Source organism: Corythoichthys intestinalis, chromosome 20 (assembly GCF_030265065.1).
Source record: "Corythoichthys intestinalis isolate RoL2023-P3 chromosome 20, ASM3026506v1, whole genome shotgun sequence".
NCBI lineage: Eukaryota > Metazoa > Chordata > Actinopteri > Syngnathiformes > Syngnathidae > Corythoichthys > Corythoichthys intestinalis.
In genome coordinates this window covers 22,876,111-22,896,743 of record NC_080414.1, presented here as the reverse complement: position 1 = coordinate 22,896,743, position 20,633 = coordinate 22,876,111, and the positions used below count along the sequence as shown (strand labels likewise).

At 38.5% G+C, this 20,633-nt stretch overlaps 1 protein-coding gene and 1 long non-coding RNA gene across 2 annotated transcripts in view; one reads left to right on the top strand and one right to left on the bottom strand.

Moving 5' to 3' along the window:
• The window catches only part of LOC130908475 (uncharacterized), a 45,438-nt gene that overhangs the window by 19,176 nt on the left and 5,629 nt on the right, over positions 1 to 20,633 (top strand). Inside the window, exon 4 of the long non-coding RNA XR_009061602.1 lies at positions 16,720 to 16,853. This is a non-coding gene — a long non-coding RNA (uncharacterized LOC130908475). The remainder of the gene's footprint in view (positions 1 to 16,719; positions 16,854 to 20,633) is intronic.
• agtr1b (angiotensin II receptor, type 1b) lies at positions 252 to 19,249 on the bottom strand. Its single transcript, XM_057823920.1, has 2 exons — positions 19,124 to 19,249; positions 252 to 3,229 (listed from the first exon to the last, which is right to left on the bottom strand). Exon 2 carries the CDS (start codon positions 3,161 to 3,163, stop codon positions 2,069 to 2,071), a length of 1,095 nt encoding a protein of 364 aa, XP_057679903.1. The 5' UTR covers positions 3,164 to 3,229; positions 19,124 to 19,249; the 3' UTR covers positions 252 to 2,068.

The following is a 20,633-nucleotide window of genomic DNA, read 5'->3' as shown; positions in this document are numbered from 1 at the left end:
TTGTCCCAATTGTTATGATGTACTCTACATACTTGGAGGAACAAGTACTAGTCCTTCTAAAAAAAAAAAAATAGCATATTGTAATAAAGTTCATTATTTTCTGTAATGTACTGATAAACATTAGACTTTCATATATTTTAGATTCATTACACACAACTGAAGTAGTTGAAGCCTTTTATTGTTTTAATATTGATGATTTTGGCAAGAAAGTCAGAACCCCCCCCCCCCCCCCCCCAAAAATCCCTATCTCAAAAAATTTGCATATTTCATCTGACCAATACAAAAAAGTGTTTTTTAATACAAAAAAAAGTCTACCTTCAATTCTATCAGCTATGCACTCAATATTGGTCGGGAATCCTTTTGCAGAAATGACTGCTTCAATGCGCCGTGGCATGAAGGCAATCAGCCTGTGGCATTGCTGAGATGTTATAGAGGCCCAGGATGCTTCGATCGCGGCCTAAAGCTCATCCACAGTGTTGGGTCTGGTGTTTTTCAACTTCCTCTTCACAATACCCCACAGATTCTGTATGGGGTTCAGGTCAGGAGAGTTGTCAGGCCAATTGAGTACAGTTATGCCATGGTCAGTAAACCATTTACCAGTGGTTTCGGCACTGTGAGCAGGTGCCAGGTCGTGTTGAAAAATGAAATCTTCATCTCCATAAAGCTTTTCAGCAGACGGAAGCATAAAGTGCACCAAAATCTACTGATAGCTAGCTGCATTGACCCTGCCCTTGATAAAACACACTAGACCAACACCAGCAGCTGACATAGCACCCCAGACCATCACTGACTGTGGGTACTTGACACTGGACTTCAGGCATTTTGGCATTTCCTTCTCCCCAGTCTTCCTCCAAACTCTGGCACCTTGATTTCCGATTGACATGCAAAATTTGCTTTCATCTGAAAAAAGTACTTTGGACCACTGAGCAACAGTCCAGGGCTGCTTCTCTGTAGCCCAGGTCAGGCGATTCTGCCTCTGCTTCAGGTTCAAAAGTGGCTTGACCTGGGGAATGCAGCACCTGTAGCCCATTTCCAGCACACGCCTGTGCACGGTGGCTCTGGATGTTTCTACTCCAGACTCAGTCCACCGTTTCTGCAGGTCCCCCAAGCTCTGGAATCTGCCCTTCTCCACAATCTTTCTCAGGGTGCGGTCACCTCTTCTGGTTGTGCAGCGTTTTCTGCCACACTTTTTCCTTCCCACAGACTTCCCACTGAGGTGCCTTGATACTGCACTCTGGGAGCAGCCTATTCGCTCAGGAATTTCTGTGTCTTAGCCCCTTGCATGAGGATGTCAATGATGGCCTTCTGGACAGCAGTCAGGTTGGCAGTCTTGCCCATGATTGCGGTTTTGAGTAATGAACCAGGCTGGGAGTTTTTAAAAGCGTCAGGAATCTTTCGCAGGGGTTTTGAGTTAATTCGTTGATTCAGATGATTAGGTTAGTAGGTTCTTTAGAGTACCTTTTCATGATATGCAAATTTTTTTGGGATTGGGATTTTTGGTGTTTCTTGACTTTTTTGCCAAAATCATCAATATTAAAACAATAAAAGGCTTGAACTACTTCAGTTTTGTGTAATGAATCTAAATTATATGAATGTCTATTTATGTTTATCAGTACATTATAGAAAATAATGAACTTTATCACAATATGCTAATTTTTATAGAAGGACCAGTATAGTAATTCTGATTGTGTTTTATGTAAATCTGAAGGAAAATAAATCTCTCATAAATTCCCCTTACAGTAAGGGGATAATCTTTCAAAGCCAACCGATTATCGGGTCCTTGTCAAGGTAGATCACAAGGGAAGGAATATAGAATATGCTCAAATTCAGTCTGGAGATCGGTATGCATGTACCCCGCTTAAGAAAACTTATTTCATTAAGCTATTCCATTAAGTGACATGTACTATATTTTCATGTGTATATTCCTGATTGACAAGCATGCCACAGGACATCAAGACAGTCTTTGCATGCTTCAGTGCTTGGAGTGTTGGGGGTTTTCCAACAGTGGAATGTGTTCTTCTTTCGCCACTATAGTCAGGAGTGGGCCTGTTCCCGCAATCTTCCACAGTTACTTTCCGTCAGAGGAGGCTTTGCTCTTATAGGCTGTTAGGCTCAGAGCCTCGGAAGCCCGGAAGGACAGGGCGCTCATTTTGGAGCTGATGCTCGGATGTGTCCCGGGGGGTCCGGGGGGTGAGCAACGAAGCAGTCGTTTACAGTTCTTCCGGAAGTTGCGTCCCACAAAGCCGTAGACGATAGGGTTGACGCAACTGTTCAGGTAAGCAAGACAGATGGTGAAAGGCATAGCGGTGTCGATGATTTCCAACATGGTGCAGTTCTCCACCTGCATGAGTTGGGTGAGAACCTGCAGGAAATGGAACACCTGGTGCGGCATCCAGCACAGGAAAAAAGCCAGGACTGCAGCAGCGAGCATACGTAGGACCTCGTCGTCCCGGGACCTAGAGCTTTTCTGAATGTGCCTCGCGCCCACCAGCGCCCGCCCGATCAGGCAATAGCATGTGAAGATTATGATGAAGGGCACTAGGAAACCCATCAGGCTTTTCATCAGGCTGATGGCAAGGAGGAGACCCTTCAGCCTCACATCTTTCTCATCACTCATGTGCAGGACTCCGCACAAGGTTTTGTTGGAGTTAGCAATGTTGATCACATCCCGAGTTAATGCTGTGGGCACACTGAGGACGAAGGCTACCAGCCAGATGACCACGCAGGTGATGCGGGCATACACCACTGTGCGGAAGCGGCGTGATCGCACCGGGTGCACGATGGCTAGGTAGCGGTCAATGCTCAGCGCGGTGAGGAAGAAGGTGCTGGTATATAGGTTGAAGATGACCAGACCTGCACTAGTCTTGCACAGAAATCCCCCAAAGGGCCAGTGGTAGCCCGTAGCTGCGAACGTGGCCCACATGGGCAAGGTGATGAGGAAGGTGAGGTCGGAGACTGCCAGGTTGAGCACAAATATGTTAGCCACAGTCTTGAGCTTCATGTAGCAGTAGATGACCGCGACCACCATGCTGTTACCCACGATGCCGATGACAAAATTGCAACTGTAGACGATGGGCACGAACGTGAAGATGAAGTTATGACTTCCAGACACGCCGCAAGTCAGGTTTATCCCATTTGTCGCCCGTGCCGTGACATTCTCCATTTTTTTGTTCACTACCAGATCTTTGGACTATTAAAGAGGCCTTGGGTGAGAGGGCCTCAACCAGACCTGTAAAGGAAAACACAAAAAGAAAAAAATGTCACTTTTCAGATATCTTTTTACTTTTACTCCCTGGGGAAAAAAAAAGTCATTTGGAGGTTTAGCCTTTTTTTAAATCTATTTTTCATTAAAATTATATTATTTCCAATACTAGCACTATACAAGTTAAGGAAAGAGGAGAAACTATTTTCAATGCGAGGACTATTGACACCTCTGGCACCAGCACGGTCCATAAACGCTAAATCCACACGGAAGCGCTCACCCCTTTCACACAAGCTCATTAAAGAGCCGCACATTAAAACCATCCTTACGCTTTATGCTACCTCGCTAAAAGAGGACGCCATGAAAAAACAGATGTCGCTGCCGTTATATTCCAAGAATGCTCCTCGGGAACGTCGTTACTCAGATGCTCAACGTCCCGACTCCTCGTTTAATAGTCTCTTGGCTAATGAAGGGCAACATTCCGTCCATCTGGGTGGACCCCAAGCCCCCAGAAGGACAACATTATTAATAAAGTAGACAATCCAATGTTTGTGGTAATTGGGCATTAATGCTGAGGAGCTAAAGCTTTACTAAAATAATTTAACTGTAGTATCAGAGGCAAAAGGTCAGAAAAATGTAAAAAGAGGAAAAAATGCTCTCGGTTTTAGGCGTTTTTCATTGCACAGCGACAACATGTAAAATATGTAAATTTCTCAGAGTACAAAATGATTGGACAAAAGACGCATGAATAATGGAAAGATAAATGCACAGAATTTCCACAAAAATTAATAAAATACCAGGAATTAATAAAATACCAGAAATGGAAAAGAAACAGCTTTGCATATATAAACTAAAATTATACTTGTCAGGGAAAATGCATTTTAAAAGAAAAAATTTGGTCTTAAAAAAAAAAAAATCATTTTCTCTTATTCTAAGAAATAATAGATGCTCATATATCAAATGCTTCCTCATCGTACGTGTATGTAAGTGTTCGCTTCCAAACGCCTTTGTGTGTTTTACTAAATGTATAGTTTGGTGAACAGATGGTGCTTGAAGAGTTTTTTTTTTTTTTTTTTTATGTCCAGAGAAGCAGCACCAAGGATTTTAGTTTCCATTCAGGCCCCTGTGCATTACGTGCTACCAAGCTCGACTAAGCACGCCATTAAAACACGGAAGGTATAAGAAGACGCGTTTCAAAAAAGCTGGCTTCGAAACATCGTGCCTCAGCGTGAGAACTTCTAATCAGCTAGCACCTAAACAAACAAGACAGCAGGGATTCGCTTCCCTGGAAACTTCTTTTTGCTTGGTGAGAAAATCAAACCTGCACATGGTGGAAAATTGGCCGGAAGGCTATAGCATTTGCTTCCATTTGTACAGAGAGGAAGACAAAATTCTGTAAAATTAAAGCTTCCTTTTATGTTTAATGTCTCTGGAGGCCTCATTAGGTGCCCTGAAAATAATAGTTGTAGGATACCAAAAACAACCTCAAACTGCAGTGATGTAACTCCACTGCAGTTTATCGGGAGCTTGATTAGAACTTCTATGATTTTCACTTAATGGCCTTCGAAAGAAATTTCTGCAATAATGGTCCAAGTCCAAACATCCGTTAAATCTCGCAATATTGCACGACAGATAATGAACAACCAGGGTTTATCCTAACATCTAGATACACTGGTACCTAGTCTAAAAATGCTCATTGCAAACTATCTTACACTTGTTATGCATCCCAAATAGATATAATGATACCATTCATTGTTGAGGTTGGCCTTCAGTTTGTATCATATAGCTCAAAACCAAGACTTGTGCTGTCCTTACTAAGAATTGTTGCTTGAGCTGATGATGCCTGCTCGAATAAGAGGCGAACCCACCGATTCAAAAAGACCTCCTCGAATGGGGGATATTATCAGGCATGGTAGTGGTTAATTTCGCCACCAGATGGCGGTATTCTTAAATGTAGTAGGTACATAGACAGGGATGCACATATATTTTTTTGCCCAGGTTCTCAGAGGAGGACCTGGAGATGTGACTTGGTCCTCATTGAGCTTGAGAGCCTGATGCGATAAAATTATGACAAGCTTTACTTAGAGCCAATTAACTTTAATTAATTATATTAACAATTAATACTTGATTAACATCAACTGGCACAACAAAATAGCCATTACTTTGAAGTGAAAAGTAAAGAAATAAACATAAAAGCACCAATTCAAAATAAAGGGCGTTATGCGGCTCCCACATTAACTCCAAGCCTTTGTAAAAGTGGGATGTCCTCCTCATAAGACCTCATTGAACGTGCATGTTTAGCTTTGTAAAATGCGAGCAAAAACACATTTATCAGTGCATGGCGCTGTTCTTCATTACCTTTATTCTTCCACTTGTCCATAGGGCGAGTGGGGTCCTGTCTGACATCGATAGTTTGCTTGATTGCCACATGCTCTCTGTTTTTTTTTGTGCTTTCAAAGTTTGGATGGCTGAAATTCTTTGACCCTACATAAAATGCGCTGCTCTTATCAGCGACATTGGGATTCTCACGGCACATTTCGTACCGCATTTCCGTGCGAGCATCATTTGCTTCTAGCCATGTTACCTCCTGCAGCCACTTTTCAGCAAAAGTCGTTTTTTTCGGTAGCTCCGTTGACGTCTCTGTCGTCTGTCTGTCTTTTGACGGGGGTGGGGGAACACGGAAATAGTTACTCAGTGGGGCCTGCCTCTTCGACATTTTGAGAAGTTATTTTCTCGTGTCCGCCGCAAATACAGCGGTCAGCCGTCAGTACGCAAAAGCGTATGGAAGTCGTTGAGGGCCAGCGCATTTGTCTACGTCCAGTACGCGTGCGCGCATGCGGACCACTTATGTGCACCCCTGTACATAGATTTTATTTAGTGATCGGATTTTTCAAGCATTTTAAAATGAGTAATTTAAAAGTATTTAAATGATTGAAAATATCATTGAAATACATTTTTAATACAACATTAGAGTGATCTGAAATTTTTTTCAAATTTGAATAAATTTGTGAATAGTCTTAAAATATTTTAATTTGCTTTTGTAAAAACCATTTTAATACATTTCCATAGGTTATGGCAGACAAATCTTTAAAATATTCTCATCCACCTGTAGCGTTCGTTTGTAAAATACTCATTTTAAAATGGAAAGTGCTTATTTTCTTAATAATAATTTATATAAAATATATACAAATCTAGATAGTAACAAAAAAAATTTGAATTTGCATTTAACTGAGTAAAAATTATATATTTTACGCTTTAGGACAGTTTCACCTTCATGCATATTTCTTTACATTTATCTTATGAATAAATTTCTATGAGAAGGGTAATTATTTTTAGAAAAAAATTATAAAAAGAAATACCCCAAAATTTGAGAATAGTCAAAATAATTCAAATGACATCTTGTGTTTAAAAAAAAAATAATAAGGGAAGAAAAAATAAATACATTCGTAGGTTTAATCAAAGCCAAATAGAGTAAAGAAACACAGTTCTGTTTGATTTGGTTTTAAAATTAAATCAGTCAATTGGGATCCGTTATTGTCCACACATGGTCGATGGCGTTCACGAAAGTTGTCTATAACTCAGTGGGTCATTTCATGTGGTATGGCAGTAATTTCTTGACGAATTGCATCTTTAAGTTGTTCAATAGATCGAGGGTGATTTCTGTATACCTTTGACTTAAGGTATCCCCAGATGAAAAAAAAAATTACACGGATTTAAATCAGGTGAACGGGCGTGCCAACCGATCACACGGATTTAAATCAGGTGAACGGGCGGGCCAACCGATGTCACCACGCAATGAGATCAGCTGACCAAGGAACGTCTCCCTCAAAATCCCCATCGCTTGTTGAGAAGTGTGGGCCATTGCCCTATCCTGTTGAAACCAAACATTGTTCATATCGTGGAGCATATTTAAAGTTACTGTAACGTTGTCTTCTTCGAAGAAGTACGGACCCCATATACCGAATTCTGCCACGGCACACCATACAGTCACCAGAGGACAATGCAACTCACGATCATTGTTGTCGGCCCAGTACCTGAAGTGTTGCTTATTCACTAGGTCACACAGGTGAAAATGCACCTCATCACTGAACAACACAACTGCTGCATTGGGGACACGTTCAATTTCCAAACACAATGCTCTGCAAGTTTCAGTGTCTCTTTCGATGAGTTCCTGTGTCAACATCATTTTGTAAACATAACAAAATGGCATTATATGTACTTTTCAAAAATGACTTTTTTTTTTTTTTTTTTACTTTATTTGGCTTTTATTAAACCTACAAAGGATCATTTTTACCTCACCCTGTATATACATACACAGTGGTACCTCCTACTTATGAAATTAATGGGTTCTGGAAGTAATTTTGTAAACTGAAAATTCTGTAATAGATTCTTTTTCCATGTAAATGCCCTAATCTGTTCCAAACCCCCCAAAATTCAGACATACATTTTTCATAAAGCATAAAAATGCATCAAAACATGTAACAAATACATGTTACAATTAGATGACAGCTCAATGAACATAAAATGAGTGTTGACAAGGCTGAAAAAGCAGTTTCTGCTGCTTTAAAATAAACTGCCGTATTTTAAGCCAAAACAACTGTTGTTTGATAGAACAATATGTCTATATGCTGCCATAGCAGTTTCATGGTGCATTAAGCGCCCGAACTATTTATAATTTGTCCGTTTTACCATGGAGACCCCCGTTTACCACCGCGTTTAAACCAAGCCATAAAAAGAAGGTACGTAAGTAATTATACATATTATTCGAAATGTCTGTCATTTTTAGCTTAGAATCATTAATTGATGTCTAATATTTAAAAAAAAAAAAAAAAAAACACTTAAAAAAAAAAATTCACTTGTACAGTTTATTTTAAAATTTTAAACAAATTACGTCACAATGAAAAAAACAGTGTCTGTTAATTAGTCACGGATATTTACCTCATAACTTTTGCTTAATTTTATTTTCTTTGTTCCTTGCATTTTCTCTAATATTTTAGATGATAAATAATTGATCCAAACAAAGAAAAAGTGACAAAAAGAAACATTTAAAAGGGTAAATATATGTTAAAGAAAATCTCGACTACTCCTTGATGTCTGCGATTTCTGCATTGCGACCCTTGTTATATTACCATGTTTCACCCATAAAATCTCCCCCAAAATCCGGCTGTGGCCATCCACGGCTGTGTCTTGATTGTGTCTTGGTTATACATGGTACACGGAGTTTTTGGATCGAAAAGAGTACGCGATATCTCGTTAGAATCATGGCGTCTTTAATTATGCTATCTCATGCTCTCACCTCTAGTTAGGGTTCTGCTGTTTAAAAAAAAAAAAATTTTTAAATGCCCTCCTGTTCAAAATTTTTCCTCCCCCAGAAAATTGAGATTTTAAGCTTTCCAATGATGTATCACTAGGGATGGGAATCGAGAACTGGTTCCTTTAGAGAACCAGTTCGTGCATTTCAATTCCATGGAATCGTTTAGCAGTTTATCTAACGATTCTGTTATAGATCACAACAAGCACCAAGTACATCACATAAATTACGCATGTTACGTACGTCCGATTCAGCAAGTAATACCACGTGATTATTCGAAGTGTGACCACTCACCAAGTATAATCTGGAGAGCCGTTGCTGAGAGATTATGCATAGATTTTCACAGGCAAGGTTCATAAAACTACTTAAAGAAATGGTCATTTTTCCCAAAAAGGCTATTAATAGGTCTATAGTATTCCTCGTCGAATACTCTATAAGAAAAATATAACATACTGTATATTCATCTAAAATAATCCTAAACGAATTTATTAGCAATTTTAATACTCATTTCGGTCGGTAGTCCACCAATCAGTGTTTTTTTTCGGAATAATTGGATTTGGTGGGTCGTAGGGCCAATCTGATTACTGATTTCACATAAAAGTATATACCCTACGACTAACGCAGTACTGCTCAAATAGTGTGGGGGGCGCGCAGCGATGCCAGGTGGGGCGCATGTGACCTCGGGGAACATGCTTTTTTTTTTTTTTTTTTTTTTTTTCCCGCCGTACTGGAATAAAGTGTACTTGCACATCCACTCAGTGGGTGGCAGTGGTGCTCTCATTTTCAGAGTGCACGCAGTATTTTTGAACTAAGCAAGAGCACTCAGCACACAGAAAACAGATATGAAGAGCAGTGCGCCGCCACCGTTTTCGAAAGCCGTTTTCCGACCGGATTCACTCACGCAGCGACCCACTGTCTTCTCCGGTTCTCATGTCTCCGCCCGGGAAGTGCCATTTTCGGCTTGGGATCGTCACGACGACCGCCCTCACCTACGGTTCTGCCTCGACCGCCGTTTTTTCGTGCCGTTTGCCTTTTAGCTTTGACTTTTAATACAGTGGGTGATGAGGAAAGACCGCTGTTTACTGTGTCTAAAAATGATTATAGAGGACAGCCAGAAGCCAAATCAATTAAGACGCCACTTAAAGACATTAGACCCCAATCTCATTGATAAGCCGCTTGATTGTTTTTTAGCGAAAACGTGCCGAATATTGCCAACAATCGTCCTGCTTTGTCAGTGTTATATCAGTAAACCAGTGAGCATTGTTAGCATGCTCATTGCAAAATAACTCCACCATTGCAAAGGAGATAATACTGTGAGCAGCAAAAATAAAAACTGTCCTTCTGTCCAAAGACACTCTTTTTTTTCTTTTATTCAGTTTTGTTTTTTCGGTCAAATTTTTTGGCATATTGTCCTCATGAGTGAATGTTTCTAATCAATTTGAATTTGTTATTATTTACTGATTTTATCACATTTTATTTTTCTGTATCAAATGGTCAGAAATGTACCTTGAGTGTATTTGTACAGTTTGGATGTGACTTTTAAAAAAAATTTTTTTTTTTAAATTCAGGCAAATTGATGCGCGTCAAGTCTTCTCTGTTACAAACAAAACAATGTTAATAAAGTTATACTTCATTATAAGTTGATCTATGTTACTTTTTTTCTTTATTAGAAAAAAAGGACACAATGTTAGGCAGATGCGTATTTATAATAGTAATTTTATAGACATGATACTATTTACAGTGGCGGCAGAGAGTTTGGGGGGGGGGGGGACATTTACATCTTCCTTGGGGAGGGTGGGCGTGACAGAAAATAATTGAGAAGCACTGGACTAACGGAAGTGGATGTTTCCGAAATGCACCTGATGACTACAGCCAATCAGCGTATTTTCGCCCGTAATTTGAGATAAGATGTTCCCATTGGTCCCAAACCACTTTTATTCTACTCTGTATCAAAAGGCCTTTCCATAGAGGACCCAAACTATGTCTAGGAAGTTAACAAATTCAGGTTAACGGAGGATTGTGCTAAAATTCTTCTTATATAGTATGAGATCCAACTGTCCTTATGTAATTACACCAACCTAATTATACATTTTTTAATATTTGGGACAACAAGAGAGATACTCTGCCCCTGCTGTCTCGATTAGCTGAACACTTTCTATGTGTTCAGGCTTTCTCCACCCTATCTGAGAGGGTGTTCTCCACTACTTAAGACACCATAAGTCCAGAAAGATCACGTATCCTACCTGAAAAAGCAGCCATGCTTATTTTTCTGCAAAAGAATGGTTAATTTTGCACATTTGCACTATGCACTGTTCTGTTGTATTTGACAGTATTTTTTTAAATATCATTTTTGAGTGCTATCAGCACTATTAAGTGCTAAAAAGATTTTTTAAATTTCTGTTAGAAAAATGTTTCAGTAAAATGTTACACATTCTTGTCTATTTGACACAGTTACATATTGCCACAGTTAACATTGAGGCTTTGGGCCTCTTTTGACCTCGTCGTGAGTCTGTAAGGTTGTGACTTTTTATTAAACAAACTATATGTCAATCAAAATGTTTGTTTTTCTTTATCCCCATATTAGAATCGATAAGAGAATCAATAAAAAAATCGAATTGTTAAGCAATATCGATAGTGAAATCGGAATCGTAAAAATCCTATTAATTCCCATCCCTATGTATCGCACATGCATATAGGACAATTTCTAAATTTGGCCAAATTGGGGGTCTCAAGGCGGAACATCTACTGTATTTTTCGGACTGTAAGTCATTTATTTTCATAGTTTGGCTGGGGGTGCGACTATATACTCTGGAGCGACTTATGTGTGATTACTAACACATTATATGTCACATGTTATTTTGTTGTTTTGGAGTGACACTGATGGTTTGATAAACTTGTTAGCAGGTTCTTTATAATATAGTTATCTGAATAACTCTTAATAACTATGTTACATTAACATACCGGCCACGTTCGCATTTCGTTGTTCATGAATCATGTAACATTATCATACTGTACACTTATTCAGCATATTGTTCTCTATTGTATTTTTATTTTAAATTGCCTTTCAAGATGACATATCTGTCCTATGTGTTGGATTTTATCAAGTAAATTTCCCCCCAAAATGTGACTTATACTCCGGTGCGACCTATGTATGTTTTTAGCCTCTTCGTTGGGCAATTTATGGCTGGTGCGACTTATACTCAGGTGCGACTTATAGTCCAAAAAATACGGTAGACAACTGAGTGTTTTCTGCTATATAATATAATATATATATATATATATCTCAAGGATATTGATATAGTGTACATGTGCTTCATTCTAAAACATTCTCTTGCATTAAACAAGTATTTAAAACCCCTCATATGATGCACCACACTAAAACATGAATAGCTCGTCATGAAAAAATAGATCATCTTCCTGCAGCATTCCCCCATAACAATTCTATCTTACCACTCCTCCAAATTTTCCACCGGCTTTGGTCAGGAACAAAAAGCCTATCGGCTGTTGAGGTGGTGTTTGTTACATGTAGAAGACCACTTGGCACTGCCAAGGGTAACACAATGATGGGCTATCTCGCACGCTTTCCTGCACAGGCCCAGTGATTGCACGTCACTGCTTATTTACTTGTACATTATGCTGCTTTCCATTGTTAATGATTAGAACAGCCCTGTTGCTGTGATCTTCGAATGTATAGCTGCAGTTGGGCACGTAGACCATATAGCGTTACTATAAATAGTCTACACCATCAAATCTGAAAAATGTCTTGTCTCTTCATAATGCTGTTATCCGTGATCATTTTTGTCATTATAATGGTAATGTGAAATTTTTCATACTGTTTCATATTCGCCCTTTTTATAGAAACAGAACTCAGCCTGCATAGTTGTCTTAGCTCTCTTGGTTCCTTTTAAGGCAGAAGTTTTGTGTCGTATCTTGCAGGTGTTCTTAATAAAATGTCCGAACATCAGTTTCACTTTTGAGGCCTTTTCAACAAAATCTCTCATTTCGCGGAGGATTTCTGCGAACCGCCTATGTAAATAATAGAGAAAATCGACACCATGTGGCTGATTTATGATTTTATGAGAATTTGGAGTGTTTTTCCATGAGGGTAGGTGCACAAACGCAAACAACGAGGTGTGACAGACGGGAGCTCGGTGCTCGGAAGCAGGTGATTTTTACTAGTGGCCGAGATATGCCGAGACGGCACATTACAGGATGGCCACCATAAACCCAGGGTGACCGCAAAACAGGAAAGTAAACATCTAGTTTGAAGCTGCATCCTCCTCCAAGGAAGAAGTGGAAAGGTCATGCAAGGCTTATGATGAACAATCACGTTAGGAATAGCAGGATGTTGGGGGAGTCGGTATTTTTTTTTTTTTTTTTTTTGCAAAACAAGAAACCTAATGGCATATAAAATGTCCATTGACAGCCCACTTTTTAAAGTAGGCGTCAAAAAATACTATACACGACTGTACAATTGGCTGATTAATATACATAATAGAGCCTGTGAAACTCAATGGAAAATGATGACATATATGGTGTTACTGCAGGAAGTGAAATGTAGAAATTGAACTGCTGCGACAATATTGTTGCACAAGTGTGCACACCTTCTCACAAATGGAAACTGCTGCGTTCAAAATGAACCAATCGTACTGAAACCTATGTTAAAACAGAGCACCCACCTACGACAGTTTAAAATTGTTCTGGTTCACCCCAGATTAAGTTCAGATGTTCTAGTAGGCTTTTTCTGTCATTTTTGTTTAGTTTTTTTTCTACTGACTATATTTGGAACATGATTCCCTTAAAGATAGTCTAGCCACCGTATGTGACTGTTGGTATGTTTTTCACAAAAATCAGTGTTATATTTGTGAATAACAAATCTTTTGGAATTCCAACAATTTTCAAACTTGATTTAATCTTAGTTTTCAACTTTTGCTTGTATTGTAAAATGAGACCTAAGAAAACACCAAAAGCCTACTAGAACAGCTGAACTTGTGTTTTATTTCTACTATATCTCAAAATGACCTCCTCCCAAGATCATGGGAAGTTTCTGTCAAGCAGAAATCACAACCTTCGTTTGAGTAAGTAAATAAAAAACATGCTTCCCATCAACGGAGATATGTGAGGCTGCCTTTGGACTGAGCAGCCGCTCCCCATCCACTCGTCTTCCACCCGCCACTCCACTCAGTGGCCACACACACAAGCGTAATGCAGACTTGATGGAGTTAATGATTTATACCAGGCCATCGTCAAGTCGTCTTCCTCTTGACAGCAGTCTTTGGATAAGTTGCAGGGGAGCTATGGAACATTGTGTATGGTGCTTTTAATTTTCAGTTTGTGTACCTAATTTTTCCTATTTTGCCAAATTTCATTTCAGCTAGTATTTGTCTATTTGTGTGGAATGGGAGTTTTTTTTTTTTTTTTTTGTCCTCTATTTTCAGAGGTGGGTAGTAACGCGTTACATGTACTCTGCTACATTTACTTGAGTAACCTTTTGAGAAGAATGTACTTCTAAGAGTAGTTTTACCAAGATATACTTTTTACTTGAGTAAGTTTGTGAAGAAAAAAGGCTACTCTTATTCTCCTACTTTGGGCTACATGAGTCGTTACATTTTTCCTCTTTATTCTACATATTAGATTTTTTTTTTTTTTTTTTGCCAGCGATACCAAGAGTAGAGAAGTGCCTGGTGCCCTACCGGGGTAGCTCTTCCGATTTCACTAATGAGACGTCACAACATGACTCCATTATACCGATGAGATACAAGCTTGCCGTTTTACCTTCACGCCAGCCTGTTCAATCATGTGTTGTCTTTAAAGCAGTGGTCCCCAACCTGTTTTGCACCACGGACTGGGAATGTGTGGCAGAAAATGACAGTAAACATAAAATGACACGTCAAGGCTAAAAACGAATATTAAGTGCAGGGAAAATGTCACTCACCATACACTGAATCAACCTTTTTTTTTTTTTTTTTTTTAACAGTGGCCTCTCCTAAAACTTGTTGGCAAATATCCGTGGTCGCAAGCAGAATGAGTTCTTCTCCAATCGTGAAAGGTTTCTTAGCTTTAGCAATACAGTTCGCCATTAGGTACCATGCTCTCAGTGCATTCGCTTTTGTTGCCTTGTTTGCTTGATTTTAGCCACATATTATGCAAAATTGGACTTGGTTGTAGGCTCCTCTTCTAGCTCAGCAGGTGGCCTTTTCCTCATAAAAAAGCTGTCCAAAGATGTCGCCGCACACAGCCAACAGCACCTAAAGTTACTGTTTACATTTAATGGCGCTGGGCTGCTATAGGTGTGCAAACAGCATAGTATTTGCGGCCAACCACTACAGTAGAAAGTCTTTACTTGGATTAGTCTAAATAGTAGACAGGGATATTGATGTGTCAAGAGCCACAGGCCAGATTGCAGTCGTTAATTATAATTTTTTTTTACTGTGTACCCCATGGTTGGGTAACACTGCTTTGAAAGCACCGTAAAAAATAAAGTATTTCATATAGAGTGCTGACCTTAACATGACTCGAAAGCGTGGATTTTAACCTCTCTCCCAGTTTTTTTTTGGCACCAATTTACCACGGAAAATCGAAAAAATTATCCTCTCAATTTCAAAATAGTAATAATGAAGGAACTCTGCACTATTCAAACTCAAAACTATTTTCTCCACCTGAGGGCAGTCATGCTCTTTGGACGAATAATGCTTCATTTATGTATTTTTTTTCTCTCGTCGGAATTCACAGATTTTTTTTTTTTTTTTTTTTGGTATTTGTTTGACTTGGTGTGGTTATGTTATGGGTTTTTTGTACAGCATCATTAGAACAACAGTCCATATAGATAATTTTGTGCTAAAAAAAAATACCATCGTTTAAAAAAAAAAAAAAAAATCCAACAAACATATAAGCAGTTACTCACAATGTTACTCATTACTTGAGTGGTCTTTTCACCAAATACTTTTTACTTGTACTTGAATACATTTTTTGATGACTACTTTTACTTGAGTAATATTGTTTTGAAGTAACACTACTCTTACTTGAGTAAAAATTTTGGGCTACTCCATCCACCTCTATTTTTTATTTAATTATCACAAAATATTTACTAAGATTAGGGATTTATTTTGTCTAAAAGTATACATTTTAGGTAATTTTCTATATTATGCATATTCCCTTTTTCGATTTCGATTTTTTTTTTTTTTTTTTCCTGGGCATTGTTAAAAAGTTTTTTCCCCTAAAGATCTTCCATGACTCATACTTTGTTACTAGTCTAATTGGTTATCTATCTGCTAATACTTTGGTCTATTATTTTGTATTTCATATATATGATTTGCTCCCATTATTGTTTAAATCTTATATTTTTGTATTTTTCATTTAACGTTTTTGTATTTTTTTAGTCAGATTTTGCTCAATAACCTGTATTTACTTACCGTATTTTTCGGACTATAAGTCGCACTTGAGTATTAGTCTCACCAGCCCAAAAATGCGCGATGAAGAGGAAAAAAAAAAAAAAAAGTCCCATTTTTGGGGGAAATTTACTTGATAAGATCCAACACATAGAACAGATATGCCCTCTTGAAAAGCAATTGAAAACAAAAATACAATAGACAACAACATGCTGAATAAGTGTACAGTATGACAATGTTACATGATGCATGAACAACGAAATGAGAACGTGGTCAGTATGTTAACGTAAATATAGCTATTCAGTTTTTCAGATAACTATAGCAAAAAGAACATGCTAGCAAATTTACCAAACCATCAGTGTCACTCCAAAACACCAAAATAAAATGTGAAATGATATAATAGTGTCTTAATAATTTCACACATAAGTCGCTCCAGAGTATCAGAGTATCCTCAGTCAAACTATGAAAAAACAACTGCGACTTATAGTCTGAAAAATACAGTATATGCTATTTTAGTATTATTTCCTAATAATTTGGAGAAATATATATAATCTTATTAACATTCCATCCAATACTTTTGGGGTATTTATTCAATTCCCAAAAATGTTGTTTTGCAAAAATGCAAGTTTCTGCAATATTTTCCGACTTTTTTCGCATAGTATTTCTTCCTTTTATTTCTCTTTAAAAATTAAAAAAAAAAAAAAAAAAAAAAAAAAAAAGTATTATTGTTTTAACAGCTACTTACAATCTATGAAATTAATTTTCCACTGAATTATTCTGGTCGTTAACTCATTTTTAAAAAATCCATCTCATTCCAGATCGTGCCATAGCCGTAAATTCTCGAGCCATAAATCCTCGAGAGGAAACCTGAGTGAGTGCAAGCGGGATTCATCCACACAATGATGATGACAACCTGTTAAAAAGCAGCACACCCTCTGCTTTGTCTATTTAAGTAAGTGCATGTGTCATGATCTAAATAAGGGCAGCTAATGGATCGCCAGGCATGAATACGGGTGCTGTTTAACGGGAAAACTAGAAAGTCCACAGAACTGTAATATACTAAAAGACATCTGCATTTATTAATGTTTGTCATCAAAATGTTGTATCACAATTTATAAAAATTTAAAATAAGCACGAAAAATGTCTTTCTGAGCACCGATGTAATGATATTTAGTTTTAAAATCATGAACCACATTAAAAAAAATAATAAAAATTGAGAAAAATATTGGTAATGTAGTTGTGACGAGTTCTTAAAACTCATAAATACAGCCAAATCCCATTTTCATTGTGCTTTGCAGAAAAAGACAAACATTTGGATATAAATGCTTTTCTTTGAATGCCAACGAAATATCGAAACAAAAATTATCTGAAAGATGATATATCGTGATCTCTTAATGTATTGTTTTCACACAACAGCATCAAATATCAATACTGGCGCTTTCCATTTAAAAATCCACATATCCAAAAGGCATATTAAATTAAGATCGTATGCACAAGACAAAATGCATTTTCTTTCTGATTTGGGAAATCACAAAATTGAAGCATACAGGTATATGGGTGCCACTGATTTCAGTACTATGTATTGGATCAGTGTTATAAAAAATTGATCTCAAAAACACTACAAAACTTTTTTTTTCTGTTCAATGTTCGCGCATCATTGTAGAAAGAAAAAAAAATAGTAATGAAAGGGAATTTCGTAATATAATGTTACCAAGAATGTCTTAACCTCAAACTATCCCTCCAACTTTTACATTTGTTTTCAAGAAAAGCAAATCGTTGGGACTCGAAGGCTTATCGATTGTTTGCATACAAATAGTTGGTTCTCCTGCATGCCTGCCCACCCGTCAAGTGTGAAATGACCCACCCAAGTCAATCTTTTGTTTGCTGCCTTTATCTAAAAATGTTTCTGTGACTGAGCCCTTCTGAAATTTGCCAAAAAGTAGCCAGTGTTGACTTAGAGCTCGAGCCATTTATTGGCTGTCTGAGTGCTGTGAAGCAAATGTCTGCTCTGGATGGAGTCTTCATCCTGGTCAGTATATCAGATAGAGAAACAAGCAATGAACCCAATGTACAACAAAAAAACATAATTTAAAAGCAAATAAAACATAATGTACATCCACACATAAAGACTTGGGCTTCGACTCAAACCCGAGAAGCATTGCGATGCGTTTCAGTTTAATGACCAGTTTGGCGATAATATTCAACAAAATGATCTACTTTTCCAAAGAGGCAAATTCCCAGTTCCCATTGTTATTGGCAGCAAAAGACTTTACTCTGATTTAGTGCAGTTGGAGACTGCGAATGACAAACATAATAAAAAAATTGTCTTATGGGGTAAAAAAAACACCATTTTACATGGAGATATTACTCAAAAAGCCAATCTAAATTTGAAATCTATATTTATTCACAGAGCGCATGTTAAAACAAACTTTAATTCTTTAAAACTCAACAAAAGACAACAACCCTCATTTACCAGCCCGTAAAACACTGCCCTGTCAACACTGTCAAAAATTGATGCAAGACTAACTAAAGTGGACCCAACCAAATGATCTTAACATGCACGTTTTTGGAATGTGAGAGGAAGCCAGAGAACCCCAGAAAGTCCACGCAAGCACTTTGAGAACATGCAAATTGAACCCAGAAATTTAGAAATGGGAGGCAGACATAGCACCCACTAAATGCACCGTAATCTGGGTTACTTTCAGTAGACTGAAATGAAAATTAAAAAATACCTTACATAACTGTCAAACAGTTTCCAGAGATGCACTTTGCTCCTGCTATCCATGCCGCAATGAGTCTCTGTTCTCTTTGTTTTTGAAACTTTATTAGAAAAGCCAGTACCTAGACATGATGTTAAGTAGCCTTCACGTTGGCCAACATCCTGTTAAAAGCAAGTCACTTTGCGGATGGCAGCCCCTTTAAAAGCCACATTAGAAGGGGCCCGTATTGACACTCTTCTGTTTTGCTGCCCTTCAAACTCTTACTTTTCCTCATCAGCCTCTCAATCGGAAATTGTCTGCAAAGTGACGATTTGATTATCTTGGATTTTGCACCCCCCAAGGCTCAGATAATCTCCATCCCTCCTCACCTTCTATACCCAACCAATTACTCCAACATAAACTACTTGGCCAAACAAACACAACAGGTGGAAAACAACCAATGAGTCAATTTCCCGCCAATTCCAAATGTCTTGAAAGTTATTCAAAGCGAGCTGATCTTTACCTGAAGCAATGCTGTGAGAGTGAGAGCCCACCAGAGAGAGACCACCGCCGTGCGCCACCGGCTGCCTCCGATTGGACTTAACTGGCGGAGCGAGACGAGCAGGAATACCATCCGGCGCACACGAACTCTGACTGACCGCCCCCCTCCCTCTTTCTCTCTCTTTTACACATACACACACGCAAAGTGATGAATGAGTTACACTGGAGCTGCTACACACACACATTGTCCTGGCCTATCTCTTGAGTGCTCATACACACACGCGTGCACACACAAATAAACATAATCTTTCACAAAAGCAACTCTCCAGCCTTCCCTCATTACCTCCATTTCTCCGTGCCTGTTTTTAATCACTCACTTTCACTCTCATGAAGCCTGTTTTTCTTGCAGGTTTCATCAACACTCTGTCAAAATATAACTTTAAAACAGAAAATAGTCACTTCCAATGTATACAGTCCTCTATGGAGGTGAGTTGGAGTCATTGCAAGGCTATTGAGTCGCCTCGTTTTAAATTAAGTCCGCATGGTGGCCTTACTGTCTGAAGTTGATGGTTAAATCTCAGCTCTGTCCGTTCCTGCATGGAGGTCGGATTTTATCCCCGTGCGCCTATTTTCTCCAGATGCTCCGGCTTCCCGCCTACATTCCAAAAATGGGTTAAATGAAGACTCAGATTTTCCATAGGTGTGAATGGTTGACTGTCTGCGCACGCCCACGCGACTGACCAGTGACCATTCAAGTCTGACTTTCTCCTACGTTCCAAAACATGCACGTTAGCTTCATGGAAACCACTAAGTTGTCCAGATGTGGGAATGTCTGCTGGAATGCTTGTTTATCTGTCTGTTCCCTGGCCATTGACCGGCGACTTGTCCAATCTGACTTACAGGTTTGAATTTGCTTGGTGAACTGTAAAACTAGTGCCAGTATTATCATCAAATCCATCTTAGTTTGGTTAACCTGGATGAATTTCCTGCCTTTTTCCATTAAGACTATGAGTCACATGAGTTGACGTACAATTGTAAGTAGTGAAAAATTGCGTTTAATTGACTCACACTTGGAATGCATTGAAAAACAAGACCACGCGGTGTCCAGTTTTCAAGTCGTAGTATTTGATTGACAGTTTAGTAAGGCGCCTCATACCTTTGAGAGTGTAACGGCTTGATACTTCACCGTCTTGTAGTCTCATTTTACATGGGGATTTTATTTAAGCCATTCAACTTTAGCAGGGTTGTTAAGAACAGTGTGGTTTGTCAAATTTAGAATGCATATTTATATTCACTTTACAGTAACTTTAAGGTTATGGTTGGGTTCACATTTGTTTCAGTTGTAGAAAAACTGCTCATCTGTTGTGTAAACAGGTACACATTTAGTAACATCTTCTGAACCACTTATCCGCTAACAACTGGCAGGAGGCAGGGTATACACTCAGAACTGGTTGCTAGCCAGTCACATGGAGACAAACAACCATTTACGCACACGCTCACACCTACAAACAATTTGGATGGTTCAATCACCC

Excerpts from the sequence above, each read along its gene's own strand:
- agtr1b (XM_057823920.1), bottom strand. The coding sequence starts at position 3,163 with ATGGAGAATGTCACGGCACGGGCGACAAATGGGATAAACCTGACTTGC.